We start from the raw sequence: 27,079 nt of genomic DNA, 5'->3' as shown, positions 1-27,079 counted from the left end.
AAGCTTCGGCACTCTAGCTGTTGTGAAACTACAATTCCCAACATGCGCCATTCATTTCTATGACAGTTCTCAGAAGAGCAGAGCAAGTATGCATGCTGAGAGTTGTAGTTTCACAATAGCTGGAGTGCTGGAGGTTGCCTACCTCTGCCCTAGTCCTACGTGATGACTCTGCTGGCCGAGGCTGGAGGTCACCGTGTGCAGTCCTGCGCTGTACATAATGGAGATCCGACAGTCTTACGTGAAAGGCACTGGCCCAATATAACCAGGACGAGGCCGGAGGTCACTATGTGAAGTCCTGACCTGTACATGATGGAGAACCTACAGCGGGGGGGGGGAATCAGCAACCTTCGGCACTCTAGCTGTTGTGAAACATGTGCCATTCATTTCTATGACAGCACTCAGAAGAGCAGAGCAAGTATGTATGCATGCATGCTGGGAGTTGTAGTTTCACAATAGCTGGAGCTGCCTACCTCTGCCCCACAGTCTTGCGTGATGACGCTGCTGGCCGATATAACCAGGACGAGGCTGGAGGTCACTATGTGTGCAGTCCCGCGCTGTACATGATGGAGACCCTTTAGTCTTACATGATGATGGTGCTGGCAGAGTTGCAGCGCCCACATGACCGTTCTGCGGCGTCTGCCCCCCTTCATTGGGCATGGTGCCTGGTACTGTAGGGAGCTGCTCAAGGGTCCTGCGCTGTGTGAGGTGTCTACACCAAGCTGCCTGGAGTCCAGTCGCAGCAACGCAGCCTTGCTCCAGAGGTTTTGCAGCTCATGTGTCATTTAATCAGTGTGTGAATTGCTCCAGCTACGACAAGAGCTGCTTATAGCTGTGGCCCCTGAGATGCAACAATTTATGGGGCCCCAGTGCTCCAACCCCTTTACACAGCATCACTGCGCAATGTAAACTTGTTCTGCGAGAACTTGCTTATTGATTCAATCGTCACCTATGACCTTATAGTTATGTCTTGTGTCTAATGGAATCCATAACTTGTCGCCATTAACCCCCGGGTCAGCCGATGCTCAGCAGGGGAGACTGCATCGAGCAGAGCTCCTTCTTACAAATTTACCTTCATATAAAAAGGACTAAGTAATAAAATAATTACCTTAAACCCTTACAAACCTGCAGCCAAAGGATCAGTCCAGCGCTCAAATATACCATATTATTTATTAGAATCAACAGGAACATTAAAACGAAAGCTCCACGAGTACAGGCAGCAGAGCACAGGGTCCGGCCTAGGACATACAGAGACTGTATATACACACACGTATACAAGAATACATACCCCCTTCACCTCACCATACAATGTAGTGCTGCTATATAAAATGTGCATAAAACAATGACCGCAGTCGGCAGGACCGGTCAGTGGGCAGTGGCGACAGCGGGCGGCGCTTGGCGTCTTGAGGGCACCTTCCCAGGACTCGTCTTCCAGGTTCGGAGGTCCAGAAGCACTTGGTTCAGGGAGTCCATCCACAGCTGCCGATCTTCCCTTGTATCCGCAGAGAGCCAGCTCCTGGGGGAACAGAAAATGGGGCTCAGCTCCACTAAAAGGTTAACTGCCACCAAGACCCATCGCACGGCCAGCCACATAGAGAATACGTTAACATTAAAGGGGTCCGACACAAATCTTGGTTTTCAGTTTGCCGCTTCAGAGTTTTAGGATATTTTTGTCAGATGTTTGTATGGTAAATGAAGTACAATCGGGGTGGACTGGCTTTGTGGTGGATGCCACATGGACCAGTGGGTGGGCTGAGGCCGCATCATCGTGGTCTACTGCCCCCTGGTGTTTAAGATCACAGATCTTACCAAAAGATGCTGTGCACTCTGCAATACCGCTATGGAGCGGTGCAGAATGCAGAAGGATAGTGCTGGTTAGCGGATCCTCAGCCAGTCAGCACTGACCACTGCCCGGCCCACGAGTGGAGAGAAGAAGCAGTCAGTGTCCAGCCTGGCACCAGGTGGCTGAGCTTCACCCAGTCAGTGCTTGGCTTGCTTTCTGCACTTGGACATAAAGGCGGCTGCAGTCTGACTACAGAGAAGGAGCCTCATCAACCAGTGTCTGCACGATATGATATTTCTGACTGGCCATGCTGAAGGCAGGAGGGTTGAGGAGGTTAATTTAATGGTGGCAACTTTATCTAAAGGGATATGGCCAAGTGGGTACCTGCAGGTCTATTACCCGCCAGCCATAAGTTATCAGACAGGTAACGATTCCAATGTGATTGAAGTGATGCGTGTCAATGATTGTTGGAGCAATGTTAGCAGTACCGTATACACAAAATTAGTGTGTGAACTAATGGCACCTGTCAGTCACGTGACCAGGTCAGTGGCGTGTGTCCAGTAGGTCAGTGGCGTGTGTCCAGTAGGTCAGTGGCGTGTGTCCAGTAGGTCAGTGGCGTGTGTCCAGTAGGTCAGTGGCGTGTGTCCAGTGGACTAAGTCCATTAGAAAGCCGTAAAACTAAGGCTGGCTGTGATTGGTCGGACACTTCCCTGGTGGGCGGAATGTGGTCCTTACATCAGAGGATGTAACACCCGCCAACCATGGGGAGGATCCTTCACAATGCGCAAAACCCCATCTCAACCAGAAGGATCGGGGACGTCTACGGTCACCGCAGTACTTACCTCCCACCCTGGACCAGCCCCAGATCTATGTTCTACCGACCGGACCCTCAGACTATTCCTATGGGCAGTCAGACTCTGATCTATGTTCTACATTCCTACTGGGGGCTGGAGCGCTGGCGCACTCACTTGGTGAAGCAGAGCATGTTGCGGCACTGTGTCACCAGGCTGTCCACGTCGTCCTCCCGCTGTGGTCGCATGGTGACCAGCTCCAGAGTGTTGGGCCGGGCACAGCTCTCTCTCATGGCAGCCTCCACCTTGGCACTGGTGCAGTTGATGAGGTTGGTCCTCCCATGAGGTTCCTGTAGGACAGATGCTGTCAGTCTATTGCAGGGACATCGGTCACCAGCACAGTGTCAGCGGAGGACTCACCTTACAGTTCTCTTGGTCTGGATATGCCCAAAATGAGAGAGTGTTCCCAGATAGGACGCACCAACGTCTGTGCCAAGCACCCAGTCCACTGACATCCTCAAACATGGTCTAGAAGGAGATAACGGAAGGTGGTGGGATCAGAAGATAAAACATGGAAGACCCCCCCCTTAGTACATACCAGGAATCCGCTGCGCTGGACGCTGGAGTGACTCTGACATTGCACCTTTAGGTAGAGGTTTCCTTCCAAGGGAGACAGAAATGGAACCTGAGAAGACAAGAGGATGAGGCAGAGGAAGGGCAGCAGCACAACGGTTAGTAGCGGCACATCGGCCAGCGCAGCGTCAGTAAAAGCAGGTCAGTGGCAGGAGTTATTGTGAGGTGTGAACAAGATGGACGGAGGGGTCTTTACTATTGGATTTCTCCTGCCATGCCGACAACTACCTCCATTCTCCATGTAATAACTATTCTGATAGATCTATCCTTGTGACTGTGTTGAGCTGTTCCTCTGTTGTTCCTGGTAAAAGGTTATGAACTGGCAATCAGGGGTCACCCTTGTGTGTAGGGGGTCCTTGTACAATAAGACCCTGGAGGCATCGATTAGACACCATCAGGGACAGAAACTGCTGGCAACACCCAGATATACCTTCACTCAAACTTCTAGAAGGAATAAAAGAGGAACAACACGACATACATAAGAATAGATGTTCCAGAATGGTTATCAAAAGAGGAATTGAGGAGACTTGTCATTAGAGGGGGCAGTCTGCACTGATACACTGTAGCAATCATGCTGCTGTAACACATGATCAGGATAACATCTAATGGTTCCATTCATCGGCAGCAAGCAGAGATCTTGAAATTGGTGCCCGACTGATAAAAAATAAATAAAAGTATACTGCACAAAAAAAGATAGAAAACTACTATCTACGAGGATGAAGCTTAAATTCTAGGACCGGACGGTGGCCACGTGTCACAGCTCACAATAAAACCACAGATTGTCCTGCACCAGAAGCCACCAGACAGCCACGCACCAGGGGAAGGGACTCTACCCGCTACAATTACGAGGAAGCTATAACCACCTTATCCTGGAAATGATTCCCAAGCAGACGACCGACCTTCCCTTCCAATTTCATCTAAAAGGAGACAGACAGTGGGGGAAACGTGAGAGGAGCGGGAGGGGACAGGCCGAACATAAAAAAGCGGGTACACGGTACATCGGACACATACAGTGCGGGGGGCAGTCACTGATCACAGGAGAGGGGGATCACATAACAGGGGTACACCGTACATAGGACATACAGTGCGGGGAGCAGTCACTGATCACAGAAGAGGGGGACAGGCCGCACATATAACAGGGGTACACCGTACATTGGACACATACAGTGCGGGGGGCAGTCACTGATTACAGAAGAGGGGGATCATATAACAGGGGTACACCGTACACATACAGTGCGGGGAGCAGTCACTGACCACAGAAGAGGGGGACAGGACGACCATATAACAGGGGTACACCGTACATCGGACACATACAGTGCGGGGAGCAGTCACTGATCACAGAAGAGGGGGATCACATAACAGGGGTACACCGTACATACATGGTGCGAGAGCAGTCACTGACCAGAGAAGAGGGGGACAGGACTATCGTATAACAGGGGTACACCGTACATACATGGTGCGAGAGCAGTCACTGATCACAGAAGAGGGGGACAGGACTATCGTATAACAGGGGTACACCGTACATACATGGTGCGAGAGCAGTCACTGATCACAGAAGAGGGGGACAGGACTATCGTATAACAGGGGTACACCGTACATCGGACACATACAGTGCGGGGGACAGTCACTGATCACAGAAGAGGGGGACAGGACTATCATATAACAGGGGTACACCGTACATCGGACACATACAGTGCGGGGGGCAGTCACTGATCACAGAAGAGGGGGATCATATAACAGGGGTACACCGTACATACATGGTGCGAGAGCAGTCACTGACCAGAGAAGAGGGGGACAGGACGACCATATAACAGGGGTACACCGTACATCGGACACATACAGTGCGGGGGGCAGTCACTGACCAGAGAAGTGGAGGAGACAATACAAATAGTACATGAAGAGGAGGACATTCAAATTTACAAGAAGAGATGCTTGAAAATGATTGTAATGTGGGGAATACAATACAGGACAGCAATGTCCACTCGTAAGTCAGGTCCCCAAGGTGCAGCTCGGGCTGAGTGTGGCCTGGGTACATCACACGTCTAACAGATGTTGGTGATGGCACATGGCGTCAGGAGGAAGAGAGGCTGGCAGTACATCATTAGTCTTACCTTTTCCAGAGGAAACTTGAGCTTGCCCAGAGATTCCAGTGTGAGGTTCAGAGATCCAACCAGCAGGAAATTACTGGACCGCAGAGGAGTATTGACTGCAGGACTATAGGCTGCAGTGAGAAAAGACAATCATTGGGGGGCGCTCCTCAGTGCAGGACTATAGGCTGCAGGTGGAGAGTGAATCATTGGGGGGCGCTCCTCAGTGCAGGACTACAGGCTGCAGGTGGAGAGTGAATCATTGGGGGGCGCTCCTCAGTGCAGGACTATAGGCTGCAGGTGGAGAGTGAATCATTGGGGGGCGCTCCTCAGTGCAGAACTACAGGCTGCAGGTGGAGAGTGAATCATTGGGGGGCGCTCCTCAGTGCAGGACTACAGGCTGCAGGTGGAGAGTGAATCATTGGGGGGCGCTCCTCAGTGCAGGACTACAGGCTGCAGGTGGAGAGTGAATCATTGGGGGGCGCTCCTCAGTGCAGGACTATAGGCTGCAGGTGGAGAGTGAATCATTGGGGGGGCGCTCCTCAGTGCAGGACTATAGGCTGCAGGTGGAGAGTGAATCATTGGGGGGCGCTCCTCAGTGCAGAACTACAGGCTGCAGGTGGAGAGTGAATCATTGGGGGGGCGCTCCTCAGTGCAGGACTATAGGCTGCAGGTGGAGAGTGAATCATTGGGGGGCGCTCCTCAGTGCAGGACTACAGGCTGCAGGTGGAGAGTGAATCATTGGGGGGCGCTCCTCAGTGCAGAACTACAGGCTGCAGGTGGAGAGTGAATCATTGGGGGGCGCTCCTCAGTGCAGAACTACAGGCTGCAGGTGGAGAGTGAATCATTGGGGGGCGCTCCTCAGTGCAGGACTATAGGCTGCAGGTGGAGAGTGAATCATTGGGGGGCGCTCCTCAGTGCAGAACTACAGGCTGCAGGTGGAGAGTGAATCATTGGGGGGCGCTCCTCAGTGCAGGACTACAGGCTGCAGGTGGAGAGTGAATCATTGGGGGGCGCTCCTCAGTGCAGGACTACAGGCTGCAGGTGGAGAGTGAATCATTGGGGGGCGCTCCTCAGTGCAGAACTATAGGCTGCAGGTGGAGAGTGAATCATTGGGGGGCGCTCCTCAGTGCAGAACTACAGGCTGCAGGTGGAGAGTGAATCATTGGGGGGCGCTCCTCAGTGCAGAACTACAGGCGGAGAGTGAATCATTGGGGGGCGCTCCTCAGTGCAGAACTACAGGCTGCAGGTGGAGAGTGAATCATTGGGGGGCGCTCCTCAGTGCAGAACTACAGGCTGCAGGTGGAGAGTGAATCATTGGGGGGCGCTCCTCAGTGCAGGACTACAGGCTGCAGGTGGAGAGTGAATCATTGGGGGGCGCTCCTCAGTGCAGGACTACAGGCTGCAGGTGGAGAGTGAATCATTGGGGGGCGCTCCTCAGTGCAGAACTATAGGCTGCAGGTGGAGAGTGAATCATTGGGGGGCGCTCCTCAGTGCAGAACTACAGGCTGCAGGTGGAGAGTGAATCATTGGGGGGCGCTTTTTTGCGTTAAGATTACAAACTACCAGCACATAAAGAAAACCTGTGTGTGGGGTTCAGGAAGATGATTAGTAGAATGAGGAGGATTCATTTAGGGGAGCAGCACGCACACTTACCTGGAGAGTTCAAAGAGGATTTCTGCACAGAAGAGACAAGAGAAGTGAGAACCTACCTCATAACCGCAGGAAATCAACAGACAGAACGTGGCGGCACTTACTCGGGAGGACAGGAGCTTCTTGGGTGTGATCTGAGAAGAAGGAGCAGCGTTCAGGACTTCTAGAGACTGTACAGCGCTAACAGTATGATGGCGTCATCATCAGCGGAGACTTAGTCCAATATCAGGTGACGGCTCCGTGTGCCGATGAGACCGCTTCCAGAAATACATAGTAAAAAGAGTCAACTACACGAAGAACAATTCCGAAAAATCACATCATCAAAAGAAAGGATTTCTATAATCCAGGTCCAGAGCAGGAGGAGGAATACAGGATTCCTGAGCGGCGCTGTAGTCAGGATATACGTCCATATTACATGGAGGACTGGACGCTGAACACGAGAACTGGCGTTTTACATCCATGCACTATGTGACGGTTGTCACGCTGCCTATACCGGAGAAATGCTCATCCTCACAAGGGCGGCGCTGTGCGAACTGGATTATAGAAATCCTTCCTTTAGATGATGCGATTTTTCTGAACTGTTCATCGTGAGTTTCACGCTTTTACTATGTATTCCTAGAACAGTAAACGGCCTGGAGAGCAGCGGTCTCATTGGTCTCGCTGTGGAGTCTCCGCTGACCATTCTCTCATTTGCAGTCCTTGTGCTAAAAGAAAACTGTACACTTGCCCCCCACAGCATTGACCTACCTAAAGCAGAACCCCCGACGCTGCGCTGCAGGCTAAAAAGACAAAGGGGGAGATTTAGCAAAACTGGTGCAAAAGGCAACTGGCAAAGCTGCCCAAAGCAACCAATCAGATCCCACTTTTAATATTTCAGAGCTCTCGGAAAATGAATGGATCAATCTGATTGGTTGCTATGGGCAACTAAGTCAGTTTTTCTTTGCAGTAGTTTTGATAAATCTCCCCCAAAATGTTTCGTCACCAATGACTAGGGTTACTGCGTGCATCACCCTGCTTCTTCTGATTCCAGTGTATCTGCTTTATGCAGCTGATACATAAAGAGGAGCTCTCCCCTCTCCTGACGTCTCTGGTTTAGTAACTACTTGCAGTCCTTTTGTAATTATTATAATTCTGGAGCATCTATTCCTATGACTATGTTGTGCCATTCCTCTATTATTCCTGCTAGAAGTTTATAACTAAATTGCCAGCACTCTGCAGTAAAGGTACTGCTGGGTGTTACCAGTAGTGGGTGCGTCTGTCAAATTAGTGCTGCTGGTGTCAGACTCTGAGGACACCCCCCGACTGGTAACACCCATCTACACCTTTACTGCAAACTGGTGGGTAAGCCTGCTGGTGGGAGATGGGGAGCATGCTTTCGACTATTACTACTCCCATATATGTCGTCACCTCCACTCCCCCTCTCCTTGCTCTATGGTGGCTCAGCAGTTAGCACTGGTGTCCTAGGTTTAAATCCTACCAATGACAACATCTGCATGGAGATTGTATGTTCTCCCCGTGTTGTTGTGGGTTTCCTCCCAGACTCCAAAGACAGACTGATAAGGACCTTAGATTGTGAGCCCCATTGGGGACAGTTATCTAATGTCTGTAAAGCGCTGCAGAACATGTCACCGCTATATAAGTGCATAAAATAAATAAATATGTGCAGTTCCACAACTGCCTCTAATTGTTAATCAGCTTCTGCTATAAATGCTGGGCCGCCGTCTCACTCCTTACCTGAGTTTCGGATCCTAGTTTACTGGTTTAACCAGTGAAGTTGTGTTTTTCTGATTGTCTGCCCGTGTACCGAACTTCTACCTGTTTACCGACTCTGCTGCCTGCCTTTAGCCCGTCTACTGACCCTTTGCTGCCTTCTGACTGTTATGAATACTGCCTGACCCCTTGGCACTTCACATCGGTGTCTCTGATCTCTGTAGGTCAGCTGTCAACTACATTGGGACTATTTCAAGAGGTGGTGGCCTGGTGGGTCCCCTGCAGCGAAGGCCAGATCCCTGTTTAGGGGTTAAAGGGTGAAAACAAGGGGATCATCAGGATAGCACCCTTAGAACTAGCCTAAAGTCAGAGCGGTTAGTTGGCACCTTGCCCACTCCCGCTACAGTGGTTAAAGGGCCCTGACAACTTTTATTTGCTGGACTATCGGAACAATGACTGCAATGCTTTCTACATGACACATAGGGCTCTCTGTTAAGGGCTTTGTAGAGATTTTTTTCTTTTTAGGATTTTTTTTTAATGTAATCTATAGTTTAATTTTCTTTAAATGTGCAAATTGACACAAATTGATCAGGAGCGTAGGTGTAGGGCTATAATCCCACGCCATACATCTACGGCACTTGGTCACTACAAGGAGCCGCAGTGCAGTGGTGGGACTAGATCCAAATGGGGACAAGACTGTCAATTCATGTCGCCAACTGGTGATGGTTTATCAGGTCACAGTACCTTGGGCTTCAGCGACTTCCTCTTATCCAGGATCAGGGCAGTTCCGACTTGTGCCTGGAAGACATTTACAATGACTGTGCAGAATCAGCTGTAGTGATGTCTAAGCAAGGCAGCCCAAACCCAACATCCCCCTACACAGATCAGCACAGGATCGGCTGTCACTGGCCCATCTCAGTCTTTCACAGCAGCGGGTTAGATGTGAGTAAAATCTGGGACTCCCAGAATGCTCCATTCACTTCTTGGGAGTTGTGAGAACAGCTGAGCATGCTGGGAGTTGTAGTTTCACAGTAGCTGGAGTGCCTAAGGTTCCTGATCCCTGGTCTATACTGACAAGCACATATCCTCGCCTAACCATTCAATGGGGGATGGGGGGGGGGGGGGCACAGATCACTGATGCAACCCCCCCAGTTACCTGCACCTTCTCCTTCAGCACGTACATAACCAAGAGGTGAACCTTCTCACTCTGATCCCTGCCATTTTACAGGAGTAGATAATTGATTTGATTGAGCGACAAACGATTCGTTATTCGCCAACCCTCGGAGTATTGTGTAACGTTTGTCAGGCAGACAGTCGCATTTCCGCCGACTGTAGAATCGTCTGCGCTGTAATCGTCATTCTGGACAAGGATTAAGGTGTCTACATCGGCGATTATCGCTTCAAAGCTTTTTACAATACTCGATAATTGATCATGTAAAGGTGTCTAAGATTCTGGGCTTTAAAAACGGTCACTAAAATCTGCAGCCATTATGTTCCAGCCGCTCTTGGCAGGGAACGTTTTAAAGACCATCTGACCCCTTTCTAAATTTTCGTGCTATTGCTCCTGTGGATCTAAAACAAATCTATTTTAAGATAAGTCTCCAATTGTTATGCGGCTGCAGCTCCCGTGCAGAATGGTGCCTCTCCATGGACTCTGATCCTGCAGCTGCACTTCCATATATTTGGCAGGTTCAGACTCTACAGGGCGGTTTGTACTCTAGAGAGGCTTTAGCCTCCAGCAGACCCGTCTGCAGTAATCTGTCCAGGGGATGAGACGTTTACATCTACTCACCAGGCTGTAGACCTCTATCTCTATTCTGAAGTCTGCGGAGGCATCCTTCCTGTGGAGATAAAAAGTTATTATGTGATGTGCCCCAGGGTCCAACTCTTCAGGGACCCCAGCAGATTAGGTCGCAGCACTTACAGCGTCACCGTTGTAGGGAACATTATGGTGTCCCCTGTTTGAGCATCGGAAGCACTGGCTAGAGGTGTAGCCACCACATCATAGGCTCCGTAACGGACCAGTATAACGAAGTAATGCCCGGCAGGCCCTGAGGAAGAGAGGAGAGGCTACAGGTTCTGCATCTCGTTACAAACTATGGTCCATCAACCCCAGAATCCCAGCAATGTAAACTGTATATCCATCTGTGCGGTACATATCCTGCCCAATCATGGGATGAAAACAAATGGTGTGAAGCTAGCCATAGCAGTACCTGTTTCCAGGATGGTGGAGCACACATAGTCCACTTTCAGGGGCAGACGGATTTCAGATATGGTGACCGAGCCATGACAAGGTCTCAGCTCACCACCAGGACTGGACAGTGGCTCTTCTGATCTTCCTCCTCGAAGTCGTTCCAGCTCTTTCAGCAGTGCAGCCTTCTTCTCACCTAACCAGGGAGAGACCGCCATTACTCTTTATCCACTTACTGCACATAACGCACCTGAAGGACTCACTCACAGGACAACAGGAGCAAACGCTCGGCCTCCGCCTCCTGCCGCGTTCCCTTCCCGTGTTCAGCGTCCACGCAGTAGCTGAGCGCACAGCAGGACTGCTCAATAATGCGTTGGAGTGAGGTCACCTCTTTACTTAGGAGCTGTCAGACAAGAACACATTCGTCAGGCTCCAACAGGTCACTAGAGATCACAGCAGCCATTAGGACGTCTCACACCTTGATTTTCTCCTTCGCATCCATTGGCACGCGCTCCTCGGTCTGCCTCTTGGGTAGGTGGTTCTTGGTAGCCAAACGCCTCTGGGAAGTGGGCTCCTCTAGGACATTCCTCTGCAGAGTCCGGTAAGTGTCAATGCTGCAATGAGAGCAGGCGATATCCCTCATGTCATACAGGGCATGAGTCCAGGGACTCTTCTGACACACCAGCCACATTCGCATCATCACCTCAACATACCTGTAGGGAAGATGGGTCTCCTCGATGATTGAGGTCTTTGGGGTTTCTGGGGGCTCTTGGTGCAGTTCCGGCAAACTGGACACAACAGAACTCTGCAGGAACAGTGGAGAATAAGAAACGTGGAGGAGCCTGGAGGAAAGAGACTTTGCCCAGAGCAGGACTCACCAGGGGGCTGATAGCAGCCTGAATATCTAGGGACTTGGTAAGAGGAGACAGAATAGACACCGGAGGAAGGTCCACGTCAGGCTCTTCAGCGGCCTCGCTCACATCCAGCACACCCTCAAATATTCTATCGATCAGCTCCGAGCTGTTCAGGGTTATCCTCCTCTCATCTCCATCTGGAATCACTGCTGTCAGAAGACATGGCTGGAGTATATGGGAAATAACCCCAGAGAGCTGCATCCCATCAACCTCCTACCTATTTCTACAAGGACACTTGCCTATTGGAATACGGAGTCTACAGAATCTCCTATGTGTGATATGAAAAGCTCAGCAAAGATGGACGCAATGCCAGGGCACCATTATGGGCACTACCCTGGGTAAGAGCTTCTGCTCCAATGGTGAAAAAGGGGACATTTTATTTCTGTGTTAGGAAGTCGAGATGTCACAATTCACGGTGTGACAGGAGACAACGAGGAGAAACCATGATGTCCGGGGGCTGCTCAATGTGGAACAGGAGTAAGCAAATGAAAAGCTACGTGTCCTAGGAATGGCTAAAAAGGAAACTAAGGCCAAGCAATGAGTCTTGACCATTGAGGAGCCGCTACTATTAGTAAGGGGACCCTGGCGCTTCTTCCACACTCAGCGCTGTAAACCACCCACAGTGCCCCCAGCACTACGTCAGAGTACCTTCTGGAGAGCTCCCGTCTGCTGCGTCACATAAGGAAGACGGAGGTTCCTCTGGGGTAAGACAATCTGGAATAGACAGAATTGAGTTACCATCCCCCATGCCGGCAGCTCCTGCGCTACACATTAGGCTCTGGCACCAGGGAAGCTCTCCCGGCACCTACAATAAACGGATCCATAGGCCACGACGGTCATTTTGGCCGCCATCTGGGCAGTAATCATCAGTTTCTATTTCTTTGCAGCAGACTGGGAGGTCTATAGGGGACAAATCTAATAATTGTAGAAGGAGCCTCACCAGAATCACAGGATCTTCTGAGCCGAACTTCAAGAGAAGAAACGCATCGATCATCTGATATATCGAGGGATCCATCGCTGCCTTCTAGAGAGTACTCCACGCTCTCTGATCCCTACATGGAAGACACAGACGGTAAGCGAGCAGAAGACAGGGTGCCGACGGCAGAGGTCTCCATGGACTTGGCCACAATGCAGCTGCTCTTTAATGGGGCGGTTGTCACTTACACTTGAGTTTGAATCCAAAATGGGGCCCATTTTCACACGCCCACGTCCGGTTCTAACCCGGCGTCGCCTTCTCCCTCCGCTGAGGTCCTGGAGACCAGTGAGGGAGGGTTCAGGTCCATGAAATCAGCTGCATTTCACCACAAGTGACCAAACTCCACCAGTGCAAAAAACACCTCAGCACCTGACACCCCCACTCAGTGACGCCCTCCATTACCTGACTGGTCGGCATCAGGGTCCTCTTCTGTGGCTGCCTCATTGAGGCCGCTCTCCACGGGTTGCTGCGGTCCAGCACTGCACACACCATTGCCAGCTCTTCCTGACGCTCCTGGAGGAAGCAGAAAAGCTGTGTGAGGGATGTCAGCGGCATATGGCGAGCGTGTCCCCTCTCCCTTCTAGCCCGGGTTCGGCGCTGTGTGTCGCGGCGCTCCCCTCATCTCGGAGCACAAGTCCCCCTCTACAAGCCCTTCAGAACTGACCTTGCGGAGGCGGCTGGCTGTTTCTGTACTTGCAGGCTCCTCGTCTGAGTGTAGAGGGCGTTGGGTGGCCAAGGTGCTATGAGCCATCGGCAGATGTTCTTCTAGTCCCCATTTACCTCCAGCCTTCTCCACAGTCCCCTCATCTCTGCATCCTACAAGAACAGCACAACGTGTGATGTCACTGCGGCTCCACTGCATGCACAGCACCTCGGAGCTGCCCGCTACCTGCCAGTGGCTCCACTTCCTCTTCAGACACAGCGTCCATCAGCCCCGAGACAACCTGCGAGGAGAGAGCTGGGTTCACCATACACAACAGAGCAGAGCAGCCATACCGATTAGTACACCACCGCCTAGGAGACATGGCATCAGCCGAAGTGTAAAGTGTAACTGCTTAGTGATGTCTATACCTGCAGTGTGAGGTAAGTGTACAGGTGTACTGACCTTTAGTGGGGCTAGGAGAATAGAAAACACTACGTTTTGGAACAGAGAGCTCAGCTCCATTGAAGACCTCAGGGTAAGATGTCTTGCTACCATAACCTCTCTTTGTATGAATGATAAGGGCGGCGGCAAAGTGCTGGTCTATGGAGCTCGCTCATTTGTTTGCAGGACGGTTATATATATATTTTATCATAGGTGCATAAAGAGTTTACTAAACTTAGTCGTGTTAAGTCTATTTTTACTGAAACTTGTGATCTCACGACAATACATGACATGACCCACCAGAGCCAACAGGAAACACCCCGAGAGGACTTTACTGGTCAAGGAAGTAGAGGCGGCCCTGAGGGATTATGGGAACAGCTGTGTGGCTATTGGGGGCATAAAGGACCACAGCAAGGTGGTAAAGATGGTACAAACAGGGGGTGCAGTCATGGCACACAGCTAGCCAGCAGGGAGCTCGTGCCGGCCGGCGACCAGCCAGCAGGGAGCTTCTGCACACCAAGTAAATGGAAGCCCACAGCGGGCACAAAAAGAGGGCATTTACCACTTCACTTTCCGTCCAGGGCAAAGAGTCGACTTTCATATCATGAGCGCCATCTGCTGAAAGAAGAGAACCAAGAGCTGAGAGGTGCAAACCAAGACTGCCCAAAGCAGCACAGAGGACTCAGGAGGTAAGATAAGGGTTAGGACTCATGCACACGACCGTATGTATTTTGCGGTTTGCAAAAAAAACTGATCCGCACAAAAATACGGATGCCTCCGTGTGCCTCGTACCTCTTCTCCTCCTCCTCTCTTGAAACATGTGAATGCGGGACCTCACTGATGCGATGGCCGGGGTGTCTGGTTTCACCTCTCGCTCAGTGCAGCGCAGCAGAGAAGGCCACGTCCCCGTGGAGAGCTCTTCCTGGGCCCCGGGGACTCTGTTCTCAGCTCCATCCTCTGCTGCAGTGTAGCGTCTCTTCCTCGGTGACTCGTTGGTGAAGTCTGAACCTGAAAAGAAACAAAATTCACAAGGAATCACATCGGACCCCGCGCCCCGCTGCATCCACCCCTGAGGGGAAAACTCACACAGACGCTTGAGGGGCTGCCGCTTCATCTCCATCCTCCGCAGTCACAAGGATCTGGACCGAAGCACGTCACACGCGAGAGACCTGTGGGAGAAAAACCACAGTGCTACTGCGCGGTACAGGCGGTACAGACAGATGAGAGGCCGTACTGCGCGGTACAGACAGATGAGAGGCCGTACTGCGCGGTACAGACAGATGAGAGGCCGTACTGCGCGGTACAGACAGATGAGAGGCCGTACTGCGCGGTACAGACAGATGAGAGGTCGTACTGCGCGGTACAGACAGATGAGAGGCCGTACTGCGCGGTACAGACAGATGAGAGGCCGTACTGCGCGGTACAGACAGATGAGAGGCCGTACTGCGCGGTACAGACAGATGAGAGGCCGTACTGCGCGGTACAGACAGATGAGAGGCCGTACTGCGCGGTACAGACAGATGAGAGGCCGTACTGCGCGGTACAGACAGATGAGAGGCCGTACTGCGCGGTACAGACAGATGAGAGGCCGTACTGCGCGGTACAGACAGATGAGAGGCCGTACTGCGCGGTACAGACAGATGAGAGGCCGTACTGCGCGGTACAGACAGATGAGAGGCCGTACTGCGCGGTACAGACAGATGAGAGGTCGTACTGCGCGGTACAGACAGATGAGAGGTCGTACTGCGCGGTACAGACGGGTAGATGAGAGGTCGTACTGCGCGGTACAGACGGGTAGATGAGAGGTCGTACTGCGCGGTACAGACGGGTAGATGAGAGGTTGTACTGTGCTAGGACCTTCACACCCATAGTCGAGGCTGTTTCCACAGACCCAGCCGGTCGATACGGACAGTGTGTACCGTTCAGACCCACCCTGACCCCTCCGGCCTCCCGCCGCACCTGCCTCCGTTACCTGCGCTCCTCAGCTTTCAATCTCGGCGCCTAACTCAAGTCTGAGCATTCCTGGCACTAGAGGCTGCTGCTCCTCCTGGCTCTCCTGCAGCAGCACAGCTCTCGCAGTAACCAACCAAAGTCTCTGACAATATGGCAGCTGAAACACACAACTCGACCTCTAGTGCAAACGTCAGGTGACATCCTGTCAATCACTGCCTTCGACCCTTGTTATTGGCTGATTTATAATAGGGGCGGTGCTCCCTCGTGCGGCACCGTGATAGGGGATAGCTATGAAACTGCCGCTAGAGGGCGCTGACTCCATTATACAGGATATTACCGAGAGTCGTGCGGCGCCGGTGACGTCATCAGGAGGGAATTCTCCTCAGGTTACACGGAAGACGCACGGGTCAGAACCTTGTTCACATTCAGCGACCCGTGGTATGTGACTGAATAATTATCTGCCAGAAATCAATATGTGTCTGTGTGATAGAATGAGCGTCAAATAATCCAGAAATCTCAGAAAGCAGCTGGTTATTACTGTGAATGCGATGCCACAAATATTTATATGAAGAAAAAGCAATAAAATGTGAGAAGGGTGAAACGGGCGCAACATGTAATACAATAGATGTCTGGAATCACCCGCCTGGGAAAAATCTGAAAGAAAGCGCCAATGCACACAAACGTATTTTTTTCCATGGCCGTTCCGCTTTTTTTTGCGGAAATGACTGTGTGAATTCCGTTTCCGTATATATGTCCGCATAGCTGTTCCGCAAAAAATATATTAGGGCTCATGCAAAACACGGATCCGCAAACAATACGGATGACATCCATGTGCTTTCTGTATTTTGCGGAACGGAACAGCCGACCCCCAAGTAGAACAGTCCTATACTTCTCCGTAATGCGGACAGTAATAGGACATGTTCTATTTTTTTGTGGAACGGAAATACGGAAACGGAATGCACACGTAGTAACTATCGTTTTTTTGCGGACCCGTTGAAATGAATGGTTCCACGGGGTTGGCGGTATATTGTGCTGCACTGTGGTATATGGTTCTGCTGGGGCGGTATATTGTGCTGCACTGTGGTATATGGTTCTGCTGGGGCGGTATATTGTGCTGCACTGTGGTATCTGGTTCTGCTGGGGCAGTATATTGTGCTGCACTATGGTATCTGGTTCTGCTGGGGCAGTATATTGTGCTGCACTGTGGTATCTGGTTCTGCTGGGGCAGTATATTGTGCTGCACTATGGTATCTGGTTCTGCTGGGGCAGTATATTGTGCTGCACTGTGGTATATGGTTCTGCTGGGGCGGTATATTGTGCTGCATTGTGGTATCTGGTTCTGCTGGGGGAGTATATTGTGCTGCACTGTGGTATCTGGCTCTGCTGGGGCGGTATATTGTGCTGCACTGTGGTATATGGTTCTGCTGGGGCGGTATATTGTGCTGCACTGTGGTATCTGGTTCTGCTGGGGCAGTATATTGTGCTGCACTGTGGTATCTGGTTCTGCAGGGGCGGTATATTGTGCTGCACTGTGGTATATGGTTCTGCTGGGGCAGTATATTGTGCTGCACTGTGGTATCTGGTTCTGCTGGGGCAGTATATTGTGCTGCACTGTGGTATATGGTTCTGCTGGGGCAGTATATTGTGCTGCACTATGGTATTTGGTTCTGCCGGGGCGGTATATTGTGCTGCACTGTGGTATTTGGTTCTGCTGGGGGAGTATATTGTGCTGCACTGTGGTATCTGGCTCTGCTGGGGCGGTATATTGTGCTGCACTGTGGTATTTGGTTCTGCTGGGGCGGTATATTGTGCTGCACTGTGGTATTTGGTTCTGCTGGGGCGGTATATTGTGCTGCACTGTGGTATCTGGTTCTGCTGGGGCAGTATATTGTGCTGCACTGAGGTATCTGGTTCTGCTGGGGCAGTATATTGTGCTGCACTGTGGTATTTGGTTCTCCAGGGGCGGTATATTGTGCTGCACTGAGGTATCTGGTTCTGCTGGGGCAGTATATTGTGCTGCACTGTGGTATTTGGTTCTGCAGGGGCGGTATTTTGTGCTGCACTGTGGTATCTGGTTCTGCTGGGGCAGTATATTGTGCTGCACTGTGGTATCTGGTTCTGCAGGGGCGGTATATTGTGCTGCACTGTGGTATATGGTTCTGCTGGGGCGGTATATTGTGCTGCACTGTGGTATCTGGTTCTGCTGGGGCGGTATATTGTGCTGCACTGTGGTATATGGTTCTGCTGGGGCGGTATATTGTGCTGCACTGTGGTATCTGGTTCTGCTGGGGCAGTATATTGTGCTGCACTATGGTATCTGGTTCTGCTGGGGCAGTATATTGTGCTGCACTGTGGTATCTGGTTCTGCTGGGGCAGTATATTGTGCTGCACTATGGTATCTGGTTCTGCTGGGGCAGTATATTGTGCTGCACTGTGGTATATGGTTCTGCTGGGGCGGTATATTGTGCTGCATTGTGGTATCTGGTTCTGCTGGGGGAGTATATTGTGCTGCACTGTGGTATCTGGCTCTGCTGGGGCGGTATATTGTGCTGCACTGTGGTATATGGTTCTGCTGGGGGCAGTATATTGTGCTGCACTGTGGTATCTGGTTCTGCTGGGGCAGTATATTGTGCTGCACTGTGGTATCTGGTTCTGCAGGGGCGGTATATTGTGCTGCACTGTGGTATATGGTTCTGCTGGGGCAGTATATTGTGCTGCACTGTGGTATCTGGTTCTGCTGGGGCAGTATATTGTGCTGCACTGTGGTATATGGTTCTGCTGGGGCAGTATATTGTGCTGCACTGAGGTATTTGGTTTTGCTGGGGCAGTATATTGTGCTGCACTATGGTATTTGGTTCTGCCGGGGCGGTATATTGTGCTGCACTGTGGTATTTGGTTCTGCTGGGGGAGTATATTGTGCTGCACTGTGGTATCTGGCTCTGCTGGGGCGGTATATTGTGCTGCACTGTGGTATTTGGTTCTGCTGGGGCGGTATATTGTGCTGCACTGTGGTATTTGGTTCTGCTGGGGCGGTATATTGTGCTGCACTGTGGTATCTGGTTCTGCTGGGGCAGTATATTGTGCTGCACTGAGGTATCTGGTTCTGCTGGGGCAGTATATTGTGCTGCACTGTGGTATTTGGTTCTCCAGGGGCGGTATATTGTGCTGCACTGAGGTATCTGGTTCTGCTGGGGCAGTATATTGTGCTGCACTGTGGTATTTGGTTCTGCAGGGGCGGTATTTTGTGCTGCACTGTGGTATCTGGTTCTGCTGGGGCAGTATATTGTGCTGCACTGTGGTATCTGGTTCTGCAGGGGCGGTATATTGTGCTGCACTGTGGTATATGGTTCTGCTGGGGCGGTATATTGTGCTGCACTGTGGTATCTGGTTCTGCTGGGGCGGTATATTGTGCTGCACTGTGGTATCTGGTTCTGCTGGGGCAGTATATTGTGCTGCACTGTGGTATCTGGTTCTGCTGGGGCAGTATATTGTGCTGCACTGTGGTATCTGGTTCTGCTGGGGAAGTATATTGTGCAGCACTGTGGTATCTGGTTCTGCTGGGGCAGTATATTGTGCAGCACTGTGGTATCTGGTTCTGCTGGGGCAGTATATTGTGCTGCATTGTGGTATCTGGCTCTGCTGGGGCGGTATATTGTGCTGCACTGTGGTATTTGGTTCTGCTGGGGCGGTATATTGTGCTGCACTGTGGTATCTGGTTCTGCTGGGGCGCTATATTGTGCTGCACTGTGGTATATGGTTCTGCTGGGGCAGTATATTGTGCTGCACTGTGGTACATGGTTCTGCTGGGGCGGTATATTGTGCTGCACTGTGGTACATGGTTCTGCTGGGGCGGTATATTGTGCTGCACTGTGGTACATGGTTCTGCTGGGGCAGTATATTGTGCTGCACTGTGGTATCTGGTTCTGCTGGGGCAGTATTTTGTGCTGCGCTGTGGTATCTGGTTCTGCTGGGGCAGTATATTGTGCTGCACTGTGGTATCTGGTTCTGCTGGGGCAGTATATTGTGCTGCATTGTGGTATTTGGTTCTGCTGGGGCAGTATATTGTGCTGCATTGTGGTATTTGGTTCTGCTGGGGCAGTATATTGTGCTGCACTGTGGTATCTGGTTCTGCTGGGGCGGTATATTGTGCTGCACTGTGGTATCTGGTTCTGCTGGGGCAGTATATTGTGCTGCACTGTGGTATCTGGTTCTGCTGGGGCAGTATATTGTGCTGCACTGTGGTATCTGGTTCTGCTGGGGAAGTATATTGTGCAGCACTGTGGTATCTGGTTCTGCTGGGGCGGTATATTGTGCTGCACTGTGGTATCTGGTTCTGCTGGGGCAGTATATTGTGCTGCATTGTGGTATCTGGCTCTGCTGGGGCGGTATATTGTGCTGCACTGTGGTATTTGGTTCTGCTGGGGCGGTATATTGTGCTGCACTGTGGTATCTGGTTCTGCTGGGGCAGTATATTGTGCTGCATTGTGGTATCTGGCTCTGCTGGGGCGGTATATTGTGCTGCACTGTGGTATTTGGTTCTGCTGGGGCGGTATATTGTGCTGCACTGTGGTATTTGGTTCTGCTGGGGCGGTATATTATGCAGCACTGTGGTATCTGGTTCTGCTGGGGCAGTATATTGTGCAGCACTGTGGTATCTGGTTCTGCTGGGGCAGTATATTGTGCTGCATTGTGGTATCTGGCTCTGCTGGGGCGGTATATTGTGCTGCACTGTGGTATTTGGTTCTGCTGGGGCGGTATATTGTGCTGCACTGTGGTATCTGGTTCTGCTGGGGCGCTATATTGTGCTGCACTGTGGTATATGGTTCTGCTGGGGCAGTATATTGTGCTGCACTGTGGTACATGGTTCTGCTGGGGCGGTATATTGTGCTGCACTGTGGTACATGGTTCTGCTGGGGCGGTATATTGTGCTGCACTGTGGTATCTGGTTCTGCTGGGGCAGTATTTTGTGCTGCGCTGTGGTATCTGGTTCTGCTGGGGCAGTATATTGTGCTGCACTGTGGTATCTGGTTCTGCTGGGGCAGTATATTGTGCTGCATTGTGGTATTTGGTTCTGCTGGGGCAGTATATTGTGCTGCACTGTGGTATCTGGTTCTGCTGGGGCAGTATATTGTGCTGCACTGTGGTATTTGGTTCTGCTGGGGCAGTATATTGTGCTGCACTGTGGTATTTGGTTCTGCTGGGGCAGTATATTGTGCTGCACTGTGGTATCTGGTTCTGCAGGGGCGGTATATTGTGCTGCACTGTGGTATATGGTTCTGCAGGGGCGGTATATTGTGCTGCACTGTGGTATCTGGTTCTGCTGGGGCAGTATATTGTGCTGCACTGTGGTATCTGGTTCTGCTGGGGCAGTATATTGTGCTGCACTGTGGTATTTGGTTCTGCTGGGGCAGTATATTGTGCTGCACTGTGGTATTTGGTTCTGCTGGGGCAGTATATTGTGCTGCACTGTGGTATCTGGTTCTGCAGGGGCGGTATATTGTGCTGCACTGTGGTATCTGGTTCTGCAGGGGCGGTATATTGTGCTGCACTGTGGTATCTGGTTCTGCTGGGGCAGTATATTGTGCTGCACTGTGGTATCTGGTTCTGCTGGGGCAGTATATTGTGCTGCACTGTGGTATATGGTTCTGCAGGGGCGGTATATTGTGCTGCACTGTGGTATCTGGTTCTGCAGGGGCGGTATATTGTGCTGCACTGTGGTATCTGGTTCTGCTGGGGCGGTATATTGTGCTACACTGTGGTATCTGGTTCTGCTGGGGCAGTATATTGTGCTGCACTGTGGAATCTGGTTCTGCTGGGGCGGTATATTGTGCTGACATAATGCTGTGTGTCTCTGCATGACCTGTATCTACTGAATTATACTGACATAAAGCTGTGTGTCTCTGCATGACAGATATGTCAGAGACACACAGCATTATGTATAATTCTGTAGCAGTAAGGTCATGCAGGGACACACAGCATTATAAACCAGTATGATGTCGTGTGCTCCTGCGAAACCAGCAGTGTCTATAGCAGTGCATCATGCACGGAGCGTGATTTCCGCACAGGACACGCCCGTCTTATAGAGGCCTTATACGTCACAACCTGCAGAAAGTTGATGAACGGATTGTAGCGGTGGAAGGCCGTGGTGGTGACGTGGAGGATCGGCCACCTTCTCTCACTGAGGCTCCCGCACCCATGAGCAGCACATGGAATCACTACTGGGCGGACATCGTGGAGAATCAGGAAAACGGAAGGGCGGATCTCACCTACTACTATGAGAAGACGTGTTTAGGTCGGCAGTGCTTTGTCCAGTATGCGGTGGAGCGTCCACGCCGGTTCCCTACTAGACCTTTAACCCCAGGAGCGCCACTTTGATCCGTGCTGGTCAAGTTGCTCCATTATAGGGACCGTGACACCGTCTGCAAGGCCGCCAGGAACCGGCCGATGTCGCCAGCAATTTGCAATAGTTCGTCTTTTTCCTGGTTTTTCTTCAGAGGTCGAAAACTAGCGAAGTCCGCTCCTGAATTTAAGACGTCGACTTCGCAACTTGCAAGGACCATACGCCATGCTGTACCCGACGCGACTACCTGTGGGAGCCCTGATCACCCTAATGGCTCATGCACACAGCCGTATCCACAACATGGATGACATCCGTGTGACGTCCGTGTGGCATCTGTTTTTTTTTTTTGCAGATCTATTGTAACAATGCCTGTCTTTGTCCGCAAAACGGAGAAGAATAGGACGTGTTCTATCTAGTTCTAGTGTACTGGTTCAGAAGTCCATTCCTTTGTGGTGAACACGTCCACGGTTGAGCCTAATGGCGGTGAAGGCACAGTCTCCATTTATATACCGCCTCTGTATACCAGAGCTCTCGAGACGTTCTGTCCTTTACTAGTGACATACCCAATATTACGGTGGGCGACTAATAATACAGTATTCTCTTATTGGGATAGGTTTGGTGGGGAGGAGAATAGTCCGCCATTTTCCTTTGGGAGGTGCTGGAGGAGGTATCTCCTTTGTATCTGTGGAGTATTCATCCGCCACTTCTCCTGCTATACGAGGTCTCATGAGGACTTACCCTGTTTTGATCTGGCACCCATTATTTGGCAGGTGGGATCGGTGTTTCAGACCACTCCCCTCTATTGATACGGTTATGCCCCACCCCCGATGATATTGCCCCCTGAGTGGTTATAGTCATTTAACCCTTTCTGGTTATAGGCGGTCCATATATCACTCAGGCCTTACAGGAACACTTAAGTCAAGATGAAGGATCTGCTATGAAAGGGACGGTGTGGGACGCCATGAAGGCTTGTCTTAGAGCGGGGCATTAGTAGGGCCAAACTTAATTTAGGGAATTTCTCTGAGGGAGGTATTGGAGATGGACGGGGGTTTGTGGAGAGAGGGGCCGCCAGTTAGCTCTCTCAGGACACGTATACTGCTCATATTGTAGAATTGGCCCAAACAAAGCAGTTGTATATTATGATGAGGGGGAGAAGGCGGGTGATCTCCTGGCCCTTATCTCTGGGGCCCCGTCAGGTTCTGCATATGTCAATGCCTTCAAAAATGCGGAGGGGAAGGAGGTTTCTGACACCCAGCTTATTTTACCCGCGTATCGCTCCTTCTGTTCTGCCCTGCATCAGTCTCGTCTTCCTTCTAGTCGGGGAGATATTTCTTCTTATCTTAGGGGGGGGGTGCTCCCAGTGTTATCAGCTGAAGATAGGGACTAAGAAAGGCCTGACGGGGACCTCCTAGTGGAGGTATATAAGAATCCTGGGGATACAGTTGTGTTCAAAATAATAGCAGTCAGACATCACTAACCTGATCATTTAGAAAGGATATTTCTACATGGCAAATAATTTACTAGCAGGTGTGGTAGAGTAATAGAAACCCAAAGACCCAACAGCCATGACATGCATGCTACTGATTCTCTGTAATTCAATCACTTATTGAAAAGGGCATGTTCAAAATAATAGCAGTGTGGAGTTCAATGAGTGAGGTCATTCATTCTTTGAAAAACAGGTGGCAATTATTGCCCTTATTTAAGGAAGGAAGGCAGCAGATGTTGTACCTGCCGGTTACAGTGCATTTCTCTCTGTTATGCTGAACAAAAATGTATATTTCCAATGGAAAGACACAATTTAAAAAACTATAAAAAGACTGGGACCAACGCTAACACGGCTGCACACGTCTGCTACACAGCCCCAACACTTAAAGGGGCCACACACTATGTATGCTGTTGTTGCCCACATCAACGTGCCTTAAAATTGCACTTTTGCCTCCCGCTGACCCAAGCAATCCGGAGAAAACATCAATAGCCATGTCTGACAGTGAGAACCCTGCAACGGTGCCATTCACTATGCTGTACTATTTTGGGGGCGCCAGGGTTCCCGCACTACATGGGAGAGACTTCCATGAAAAGATGTTAGATACCTTCGAGCTATATCCTGTCGCCACAAACCAGAAAGTAGAAATTCTAATCCCTAGAAGGAGCTGCTCTCCATAATCTAGAACTGTAGGGCAAATCCTTGATAGACTTACAATCTTTGAGACTAGAGCTTAGAGCTGCTACAAAACTTTGGTTTATCTTTGCTAGAGGCCCCGAGAGCCGTCACCTCCGTGAGGCCAAAAACCAAGACTAAACCTGAAGGTAACAGTTCAAAGAAGGTGTAAAACCAGAACCAGAAAATGTAGCTGCAGTTCAGAGCTGACCAACTCTAACCACAGTAAAGGAAGGTATCATCTTCCTCTGCTTCACCAGCTACTACAGAAGATTCATACCACACTTTAGTTAAATTGCAGAGCCTCTCCAAGAACTCCTGAAGGACTATCCTAAGACGTATCGGAACGCCAAGATCCCTGTTCACTGGAGCAGAGTGTGAAATAACCTTCCAACTTCTCAAAAAAAGCTCACAGAAGCACGAGTCCTTGACTACAACTAACTTGCTTCGGTGTACAGATGTGAGTAAGAAAGACCTAGGAGCTACACTATCTCAAGTTCAAGTTGGGAAACAAATAGTCATCGCTTATGCTAGCCGATTCTTGAGAGGAGCCGAGAGAAAAGACCAACACTACAACTCATAAAAGTTACAGTTTCTTTCCTAAAGGTGCATTTACACCAGGCAAGGAGAAGACGATTGTCAGGAAGAAGGCATTCCTACCCAACAGTGGGCTGCTCGTTAAGTGGAGGTGAAGGGTTGCATTTCCATGCATCGATCACCTCCACACTATGAGGACAAACTTTTTTTCCGTCCCCCTACAAAATCATTGCTTCTGGGCAGCAGGGTGCTGTACGATCTGCTGCCCGCACCTTCTATCATTTCACACTATGAATGAGCGTTTTGCTCATTTGTTGGGTGATCTGGGGCATCTTTACACACAGAATCATAGGAACGTTCATTCCCAATAATTGGCCGGATAATCGGGCCATGTAAATCCACTTTAAGTGTGGGCTGTAACAGAGAAGTTCAAGAACTGCTTAGGGACCACACAGAAAATAATCTGCCGGTACTTACTCATCTAAATGCCACTTGACTAGGATCCCTAGAGCAAAGGTGGGCCTCCAAGCTCCCAAACTTTGACTTTGTGACCAAATATCGCTCTGGCAAAACTAACAAAAATGCTGATACCTTGTCAAGATTGCTCACAAAAGAAGATCCTACTTCTTCAGATGACTACAGGGGAGATATAGAAATGCCATCATTCTACTCCAGATTCACCCAGCAAGATACTTATCATATGAAAACCCAAACTTCAAACCTGAACCACTATAGATCCAGCTCCAGACTGAGAGCCAAGTTACTGGGGAATTGCAAGATTAGTTCACAAGTGGCAGAATGTGAGGAAGAGCTGATCCAGAATTGATCCACTTGTGGCGGCAAAGAAAACTCTTTATTCAAAAAGGCCTATTGTTCAAAAGAACCCTTGATCCTATCACTAATGAGCCCTTATTTCAAGTGGTGGTATCCCGCAGAGAAGACAAATGATGATAGAAATGTACCACCACAGATCAGGATGTACCACCAGCCCTAACTCATCTCTTCAACCTTTCACTAACCTCTGGTGTCTTCCCCCCTGTTTTTAAACATGCTACCATTACACCCATCCTCAAAAAGCCTTCACTTGACCCATCTTCTTTGTCCAGTTATCGCCCCATATCACTTCTTCCGTATGCCTCAAAGCTACTTGAGAAACATGTCCATTCTGACCTGTCCTATCACCTCTCCTCCTGCTCCCTCTTTGACCACCTACAATCTGTCTTCCGACCCCACCACTCGACTGAGACTGCCCTTACCAAAGTCACCAATGACCTACTAACAGCCAAAACCAAGAAACAATACTCTGTCCTCCTTCTCCTTGACCTGTCCTCTGCCTTTTACACTATCGACCACTCCCTTCTGTTGCAAACTCTCTCATCTCTTGGCATCACTGACCTGGCCCTCTCATGGATCACATCATACCTCACAGACCGGACGTTTAGCGTCTCCCACTCCCACACCACCTGCTCGTCGTCTTATTCCCTCTCTGTTGGTGTCCCGCAAGGCTCTGTCCTAGGACCCCTGCTCTTCTCTATCTACACCTTCGGCCTGGGACATCTCATAGAGTCCCATAGTTTTCAGTATCACTCTTATGCTGACGACACACAAATCTACCTGGTCCAGACATCACCACCTTACTATCCAGAATCCCACAATGTCTATCTTCCATATCCTCCTTCTTCTCCTTTTCGCTTTCTAAAACTTAACATGGATAAAACAGAACTCATCATCTTTCCCCCATCTTGCTTAACCCCCCCAACAGACCTATCTATCACGATCAATGGCTGCACACTCTCCCCGGTCAACCAAGTCCACTGCCTTGGAGTGACCTTGGATTCTGCCCTCTCCTTTCCACCGCACATCCAAGCCCTTTCCACCACCTGCCGCCTCCAACTCGAAAACATCTCCCACATCCGTGCTTTCCTTAACTTTGAATCTGCAAAAATGCTTGTACATGCCCTCATCATCTCCCGCCTAGACTACTGCAACATTTTCCTCTGTGGCCTCCCATCTAGCACTCTCGCACCCCTCCAATCTATCCTCAACTCTGCTGCCCGACTAATCCACCTCCCACCCTGTTACTCCTCTGCCTCTCCCCTCTGCCAATCCCTTCACTGGCTCCCCATTGCCCAGCGAATTCAGTTCAAAATACTAACAAACACATACAAGGCCGTCCACCACCTGTCCCCTCCCTACATCTCTGAGCTACATTCCCGATACATCCCCACACGCACTCTCCGATCCTCACAAGACCTCCTTCTCTCCTCATATC

The 27,079-nt window shown here is 50.5% G+C and overlaps 1 protein-coding gene across 6 annotated transcripts; it reads right to left on the bottom strand.

Annotated features, from left to right (window-relative positions):
- Positions 1 to 1,136: 1,136 nt before the first annotated feature.
- LOC120980908 (anillin-like) lies at positions 1,137 to 15,867 on the bottom strand. 6 transcript variants are annotated; one of them, XM_040410276.1, is made up of 26 exons: positions 15,792 to 15,867; positions 14,906 to 14,988; positions 14,612 to 14,827; positions 14,382 to 14,437; positions 13,625 to 13,679; positions 13,400 to 13,551; positions 13,138 to 13,248; positions 12,924 to 13,010; positions 12,700 to 12,811; positions 12,408 to 12,473; positions 11,724 to 11,908; positions 11,559 to 11,650; positions 11,324 to 11,459; positions 11,113 to 11,248; positions 10,868 to 11,041; positions 10,579 to 10,705; positions 10,447 to 10,495; positions 9,399 to 9,452; positions 7,049 to 7,078; positions 6,948 to 6,969; positions 5,316 to 5,425; positions 4,068 to 4,121; positions 3,170 to 3,256; positions 2,992 to 3,099; positions 2,749 to 2,921; positions 1,137 to 1,513 (listed from the first exon to the last, which is right to left on the bottom strand). In XM_040410276.1, the coding sequence occupies exons 2-26, from the start codon at positions 14,937 to 14,939 to the stop codon at positions 1,363 to 1,365; spliced, it is 2,577 nt and encodes an 858-aa protein (XP_040266210.1). In that variant the 5' UTR covers positions 14,940 to 14,988; positions 15,792 to 15,867; the 3' UTR covers positions 1,137 to 1,362. The 6 variants fall into 6 exon arrangements, with proteins under 6 accessions (XP_040266210.1, XP_040266212.1, XP_040266213.1 ...); XM_040410278.1 differs by having other exon boundaries at positions 11,724 to 11,905; XM_040410279.1 differs by having other exon boundaries at positions 14,382 to 14,434.
- Positions 15,868 to 27,079: the final 11,212 nt, after the last annotated feature.

The sequence above is a fragment of the Bufo bufo genome, chromosome 10 (genome assembly GCF_905171765.1).
Source record: "Bufo bufo chromosome 10, aBufBuf1.1, whole genome shotgun sequence".
Lineage (NCBI taxonomy): Eukaryota > Metazoa > Chordata > Amphibia > Anura > Bufonidae > Bufo > Bufo bufo.
The sequence above is the reverse complement of the archived record's forward strand: the minus strand, read 5'-3'. Positions and strand labels throughout refer to the sequence as shown.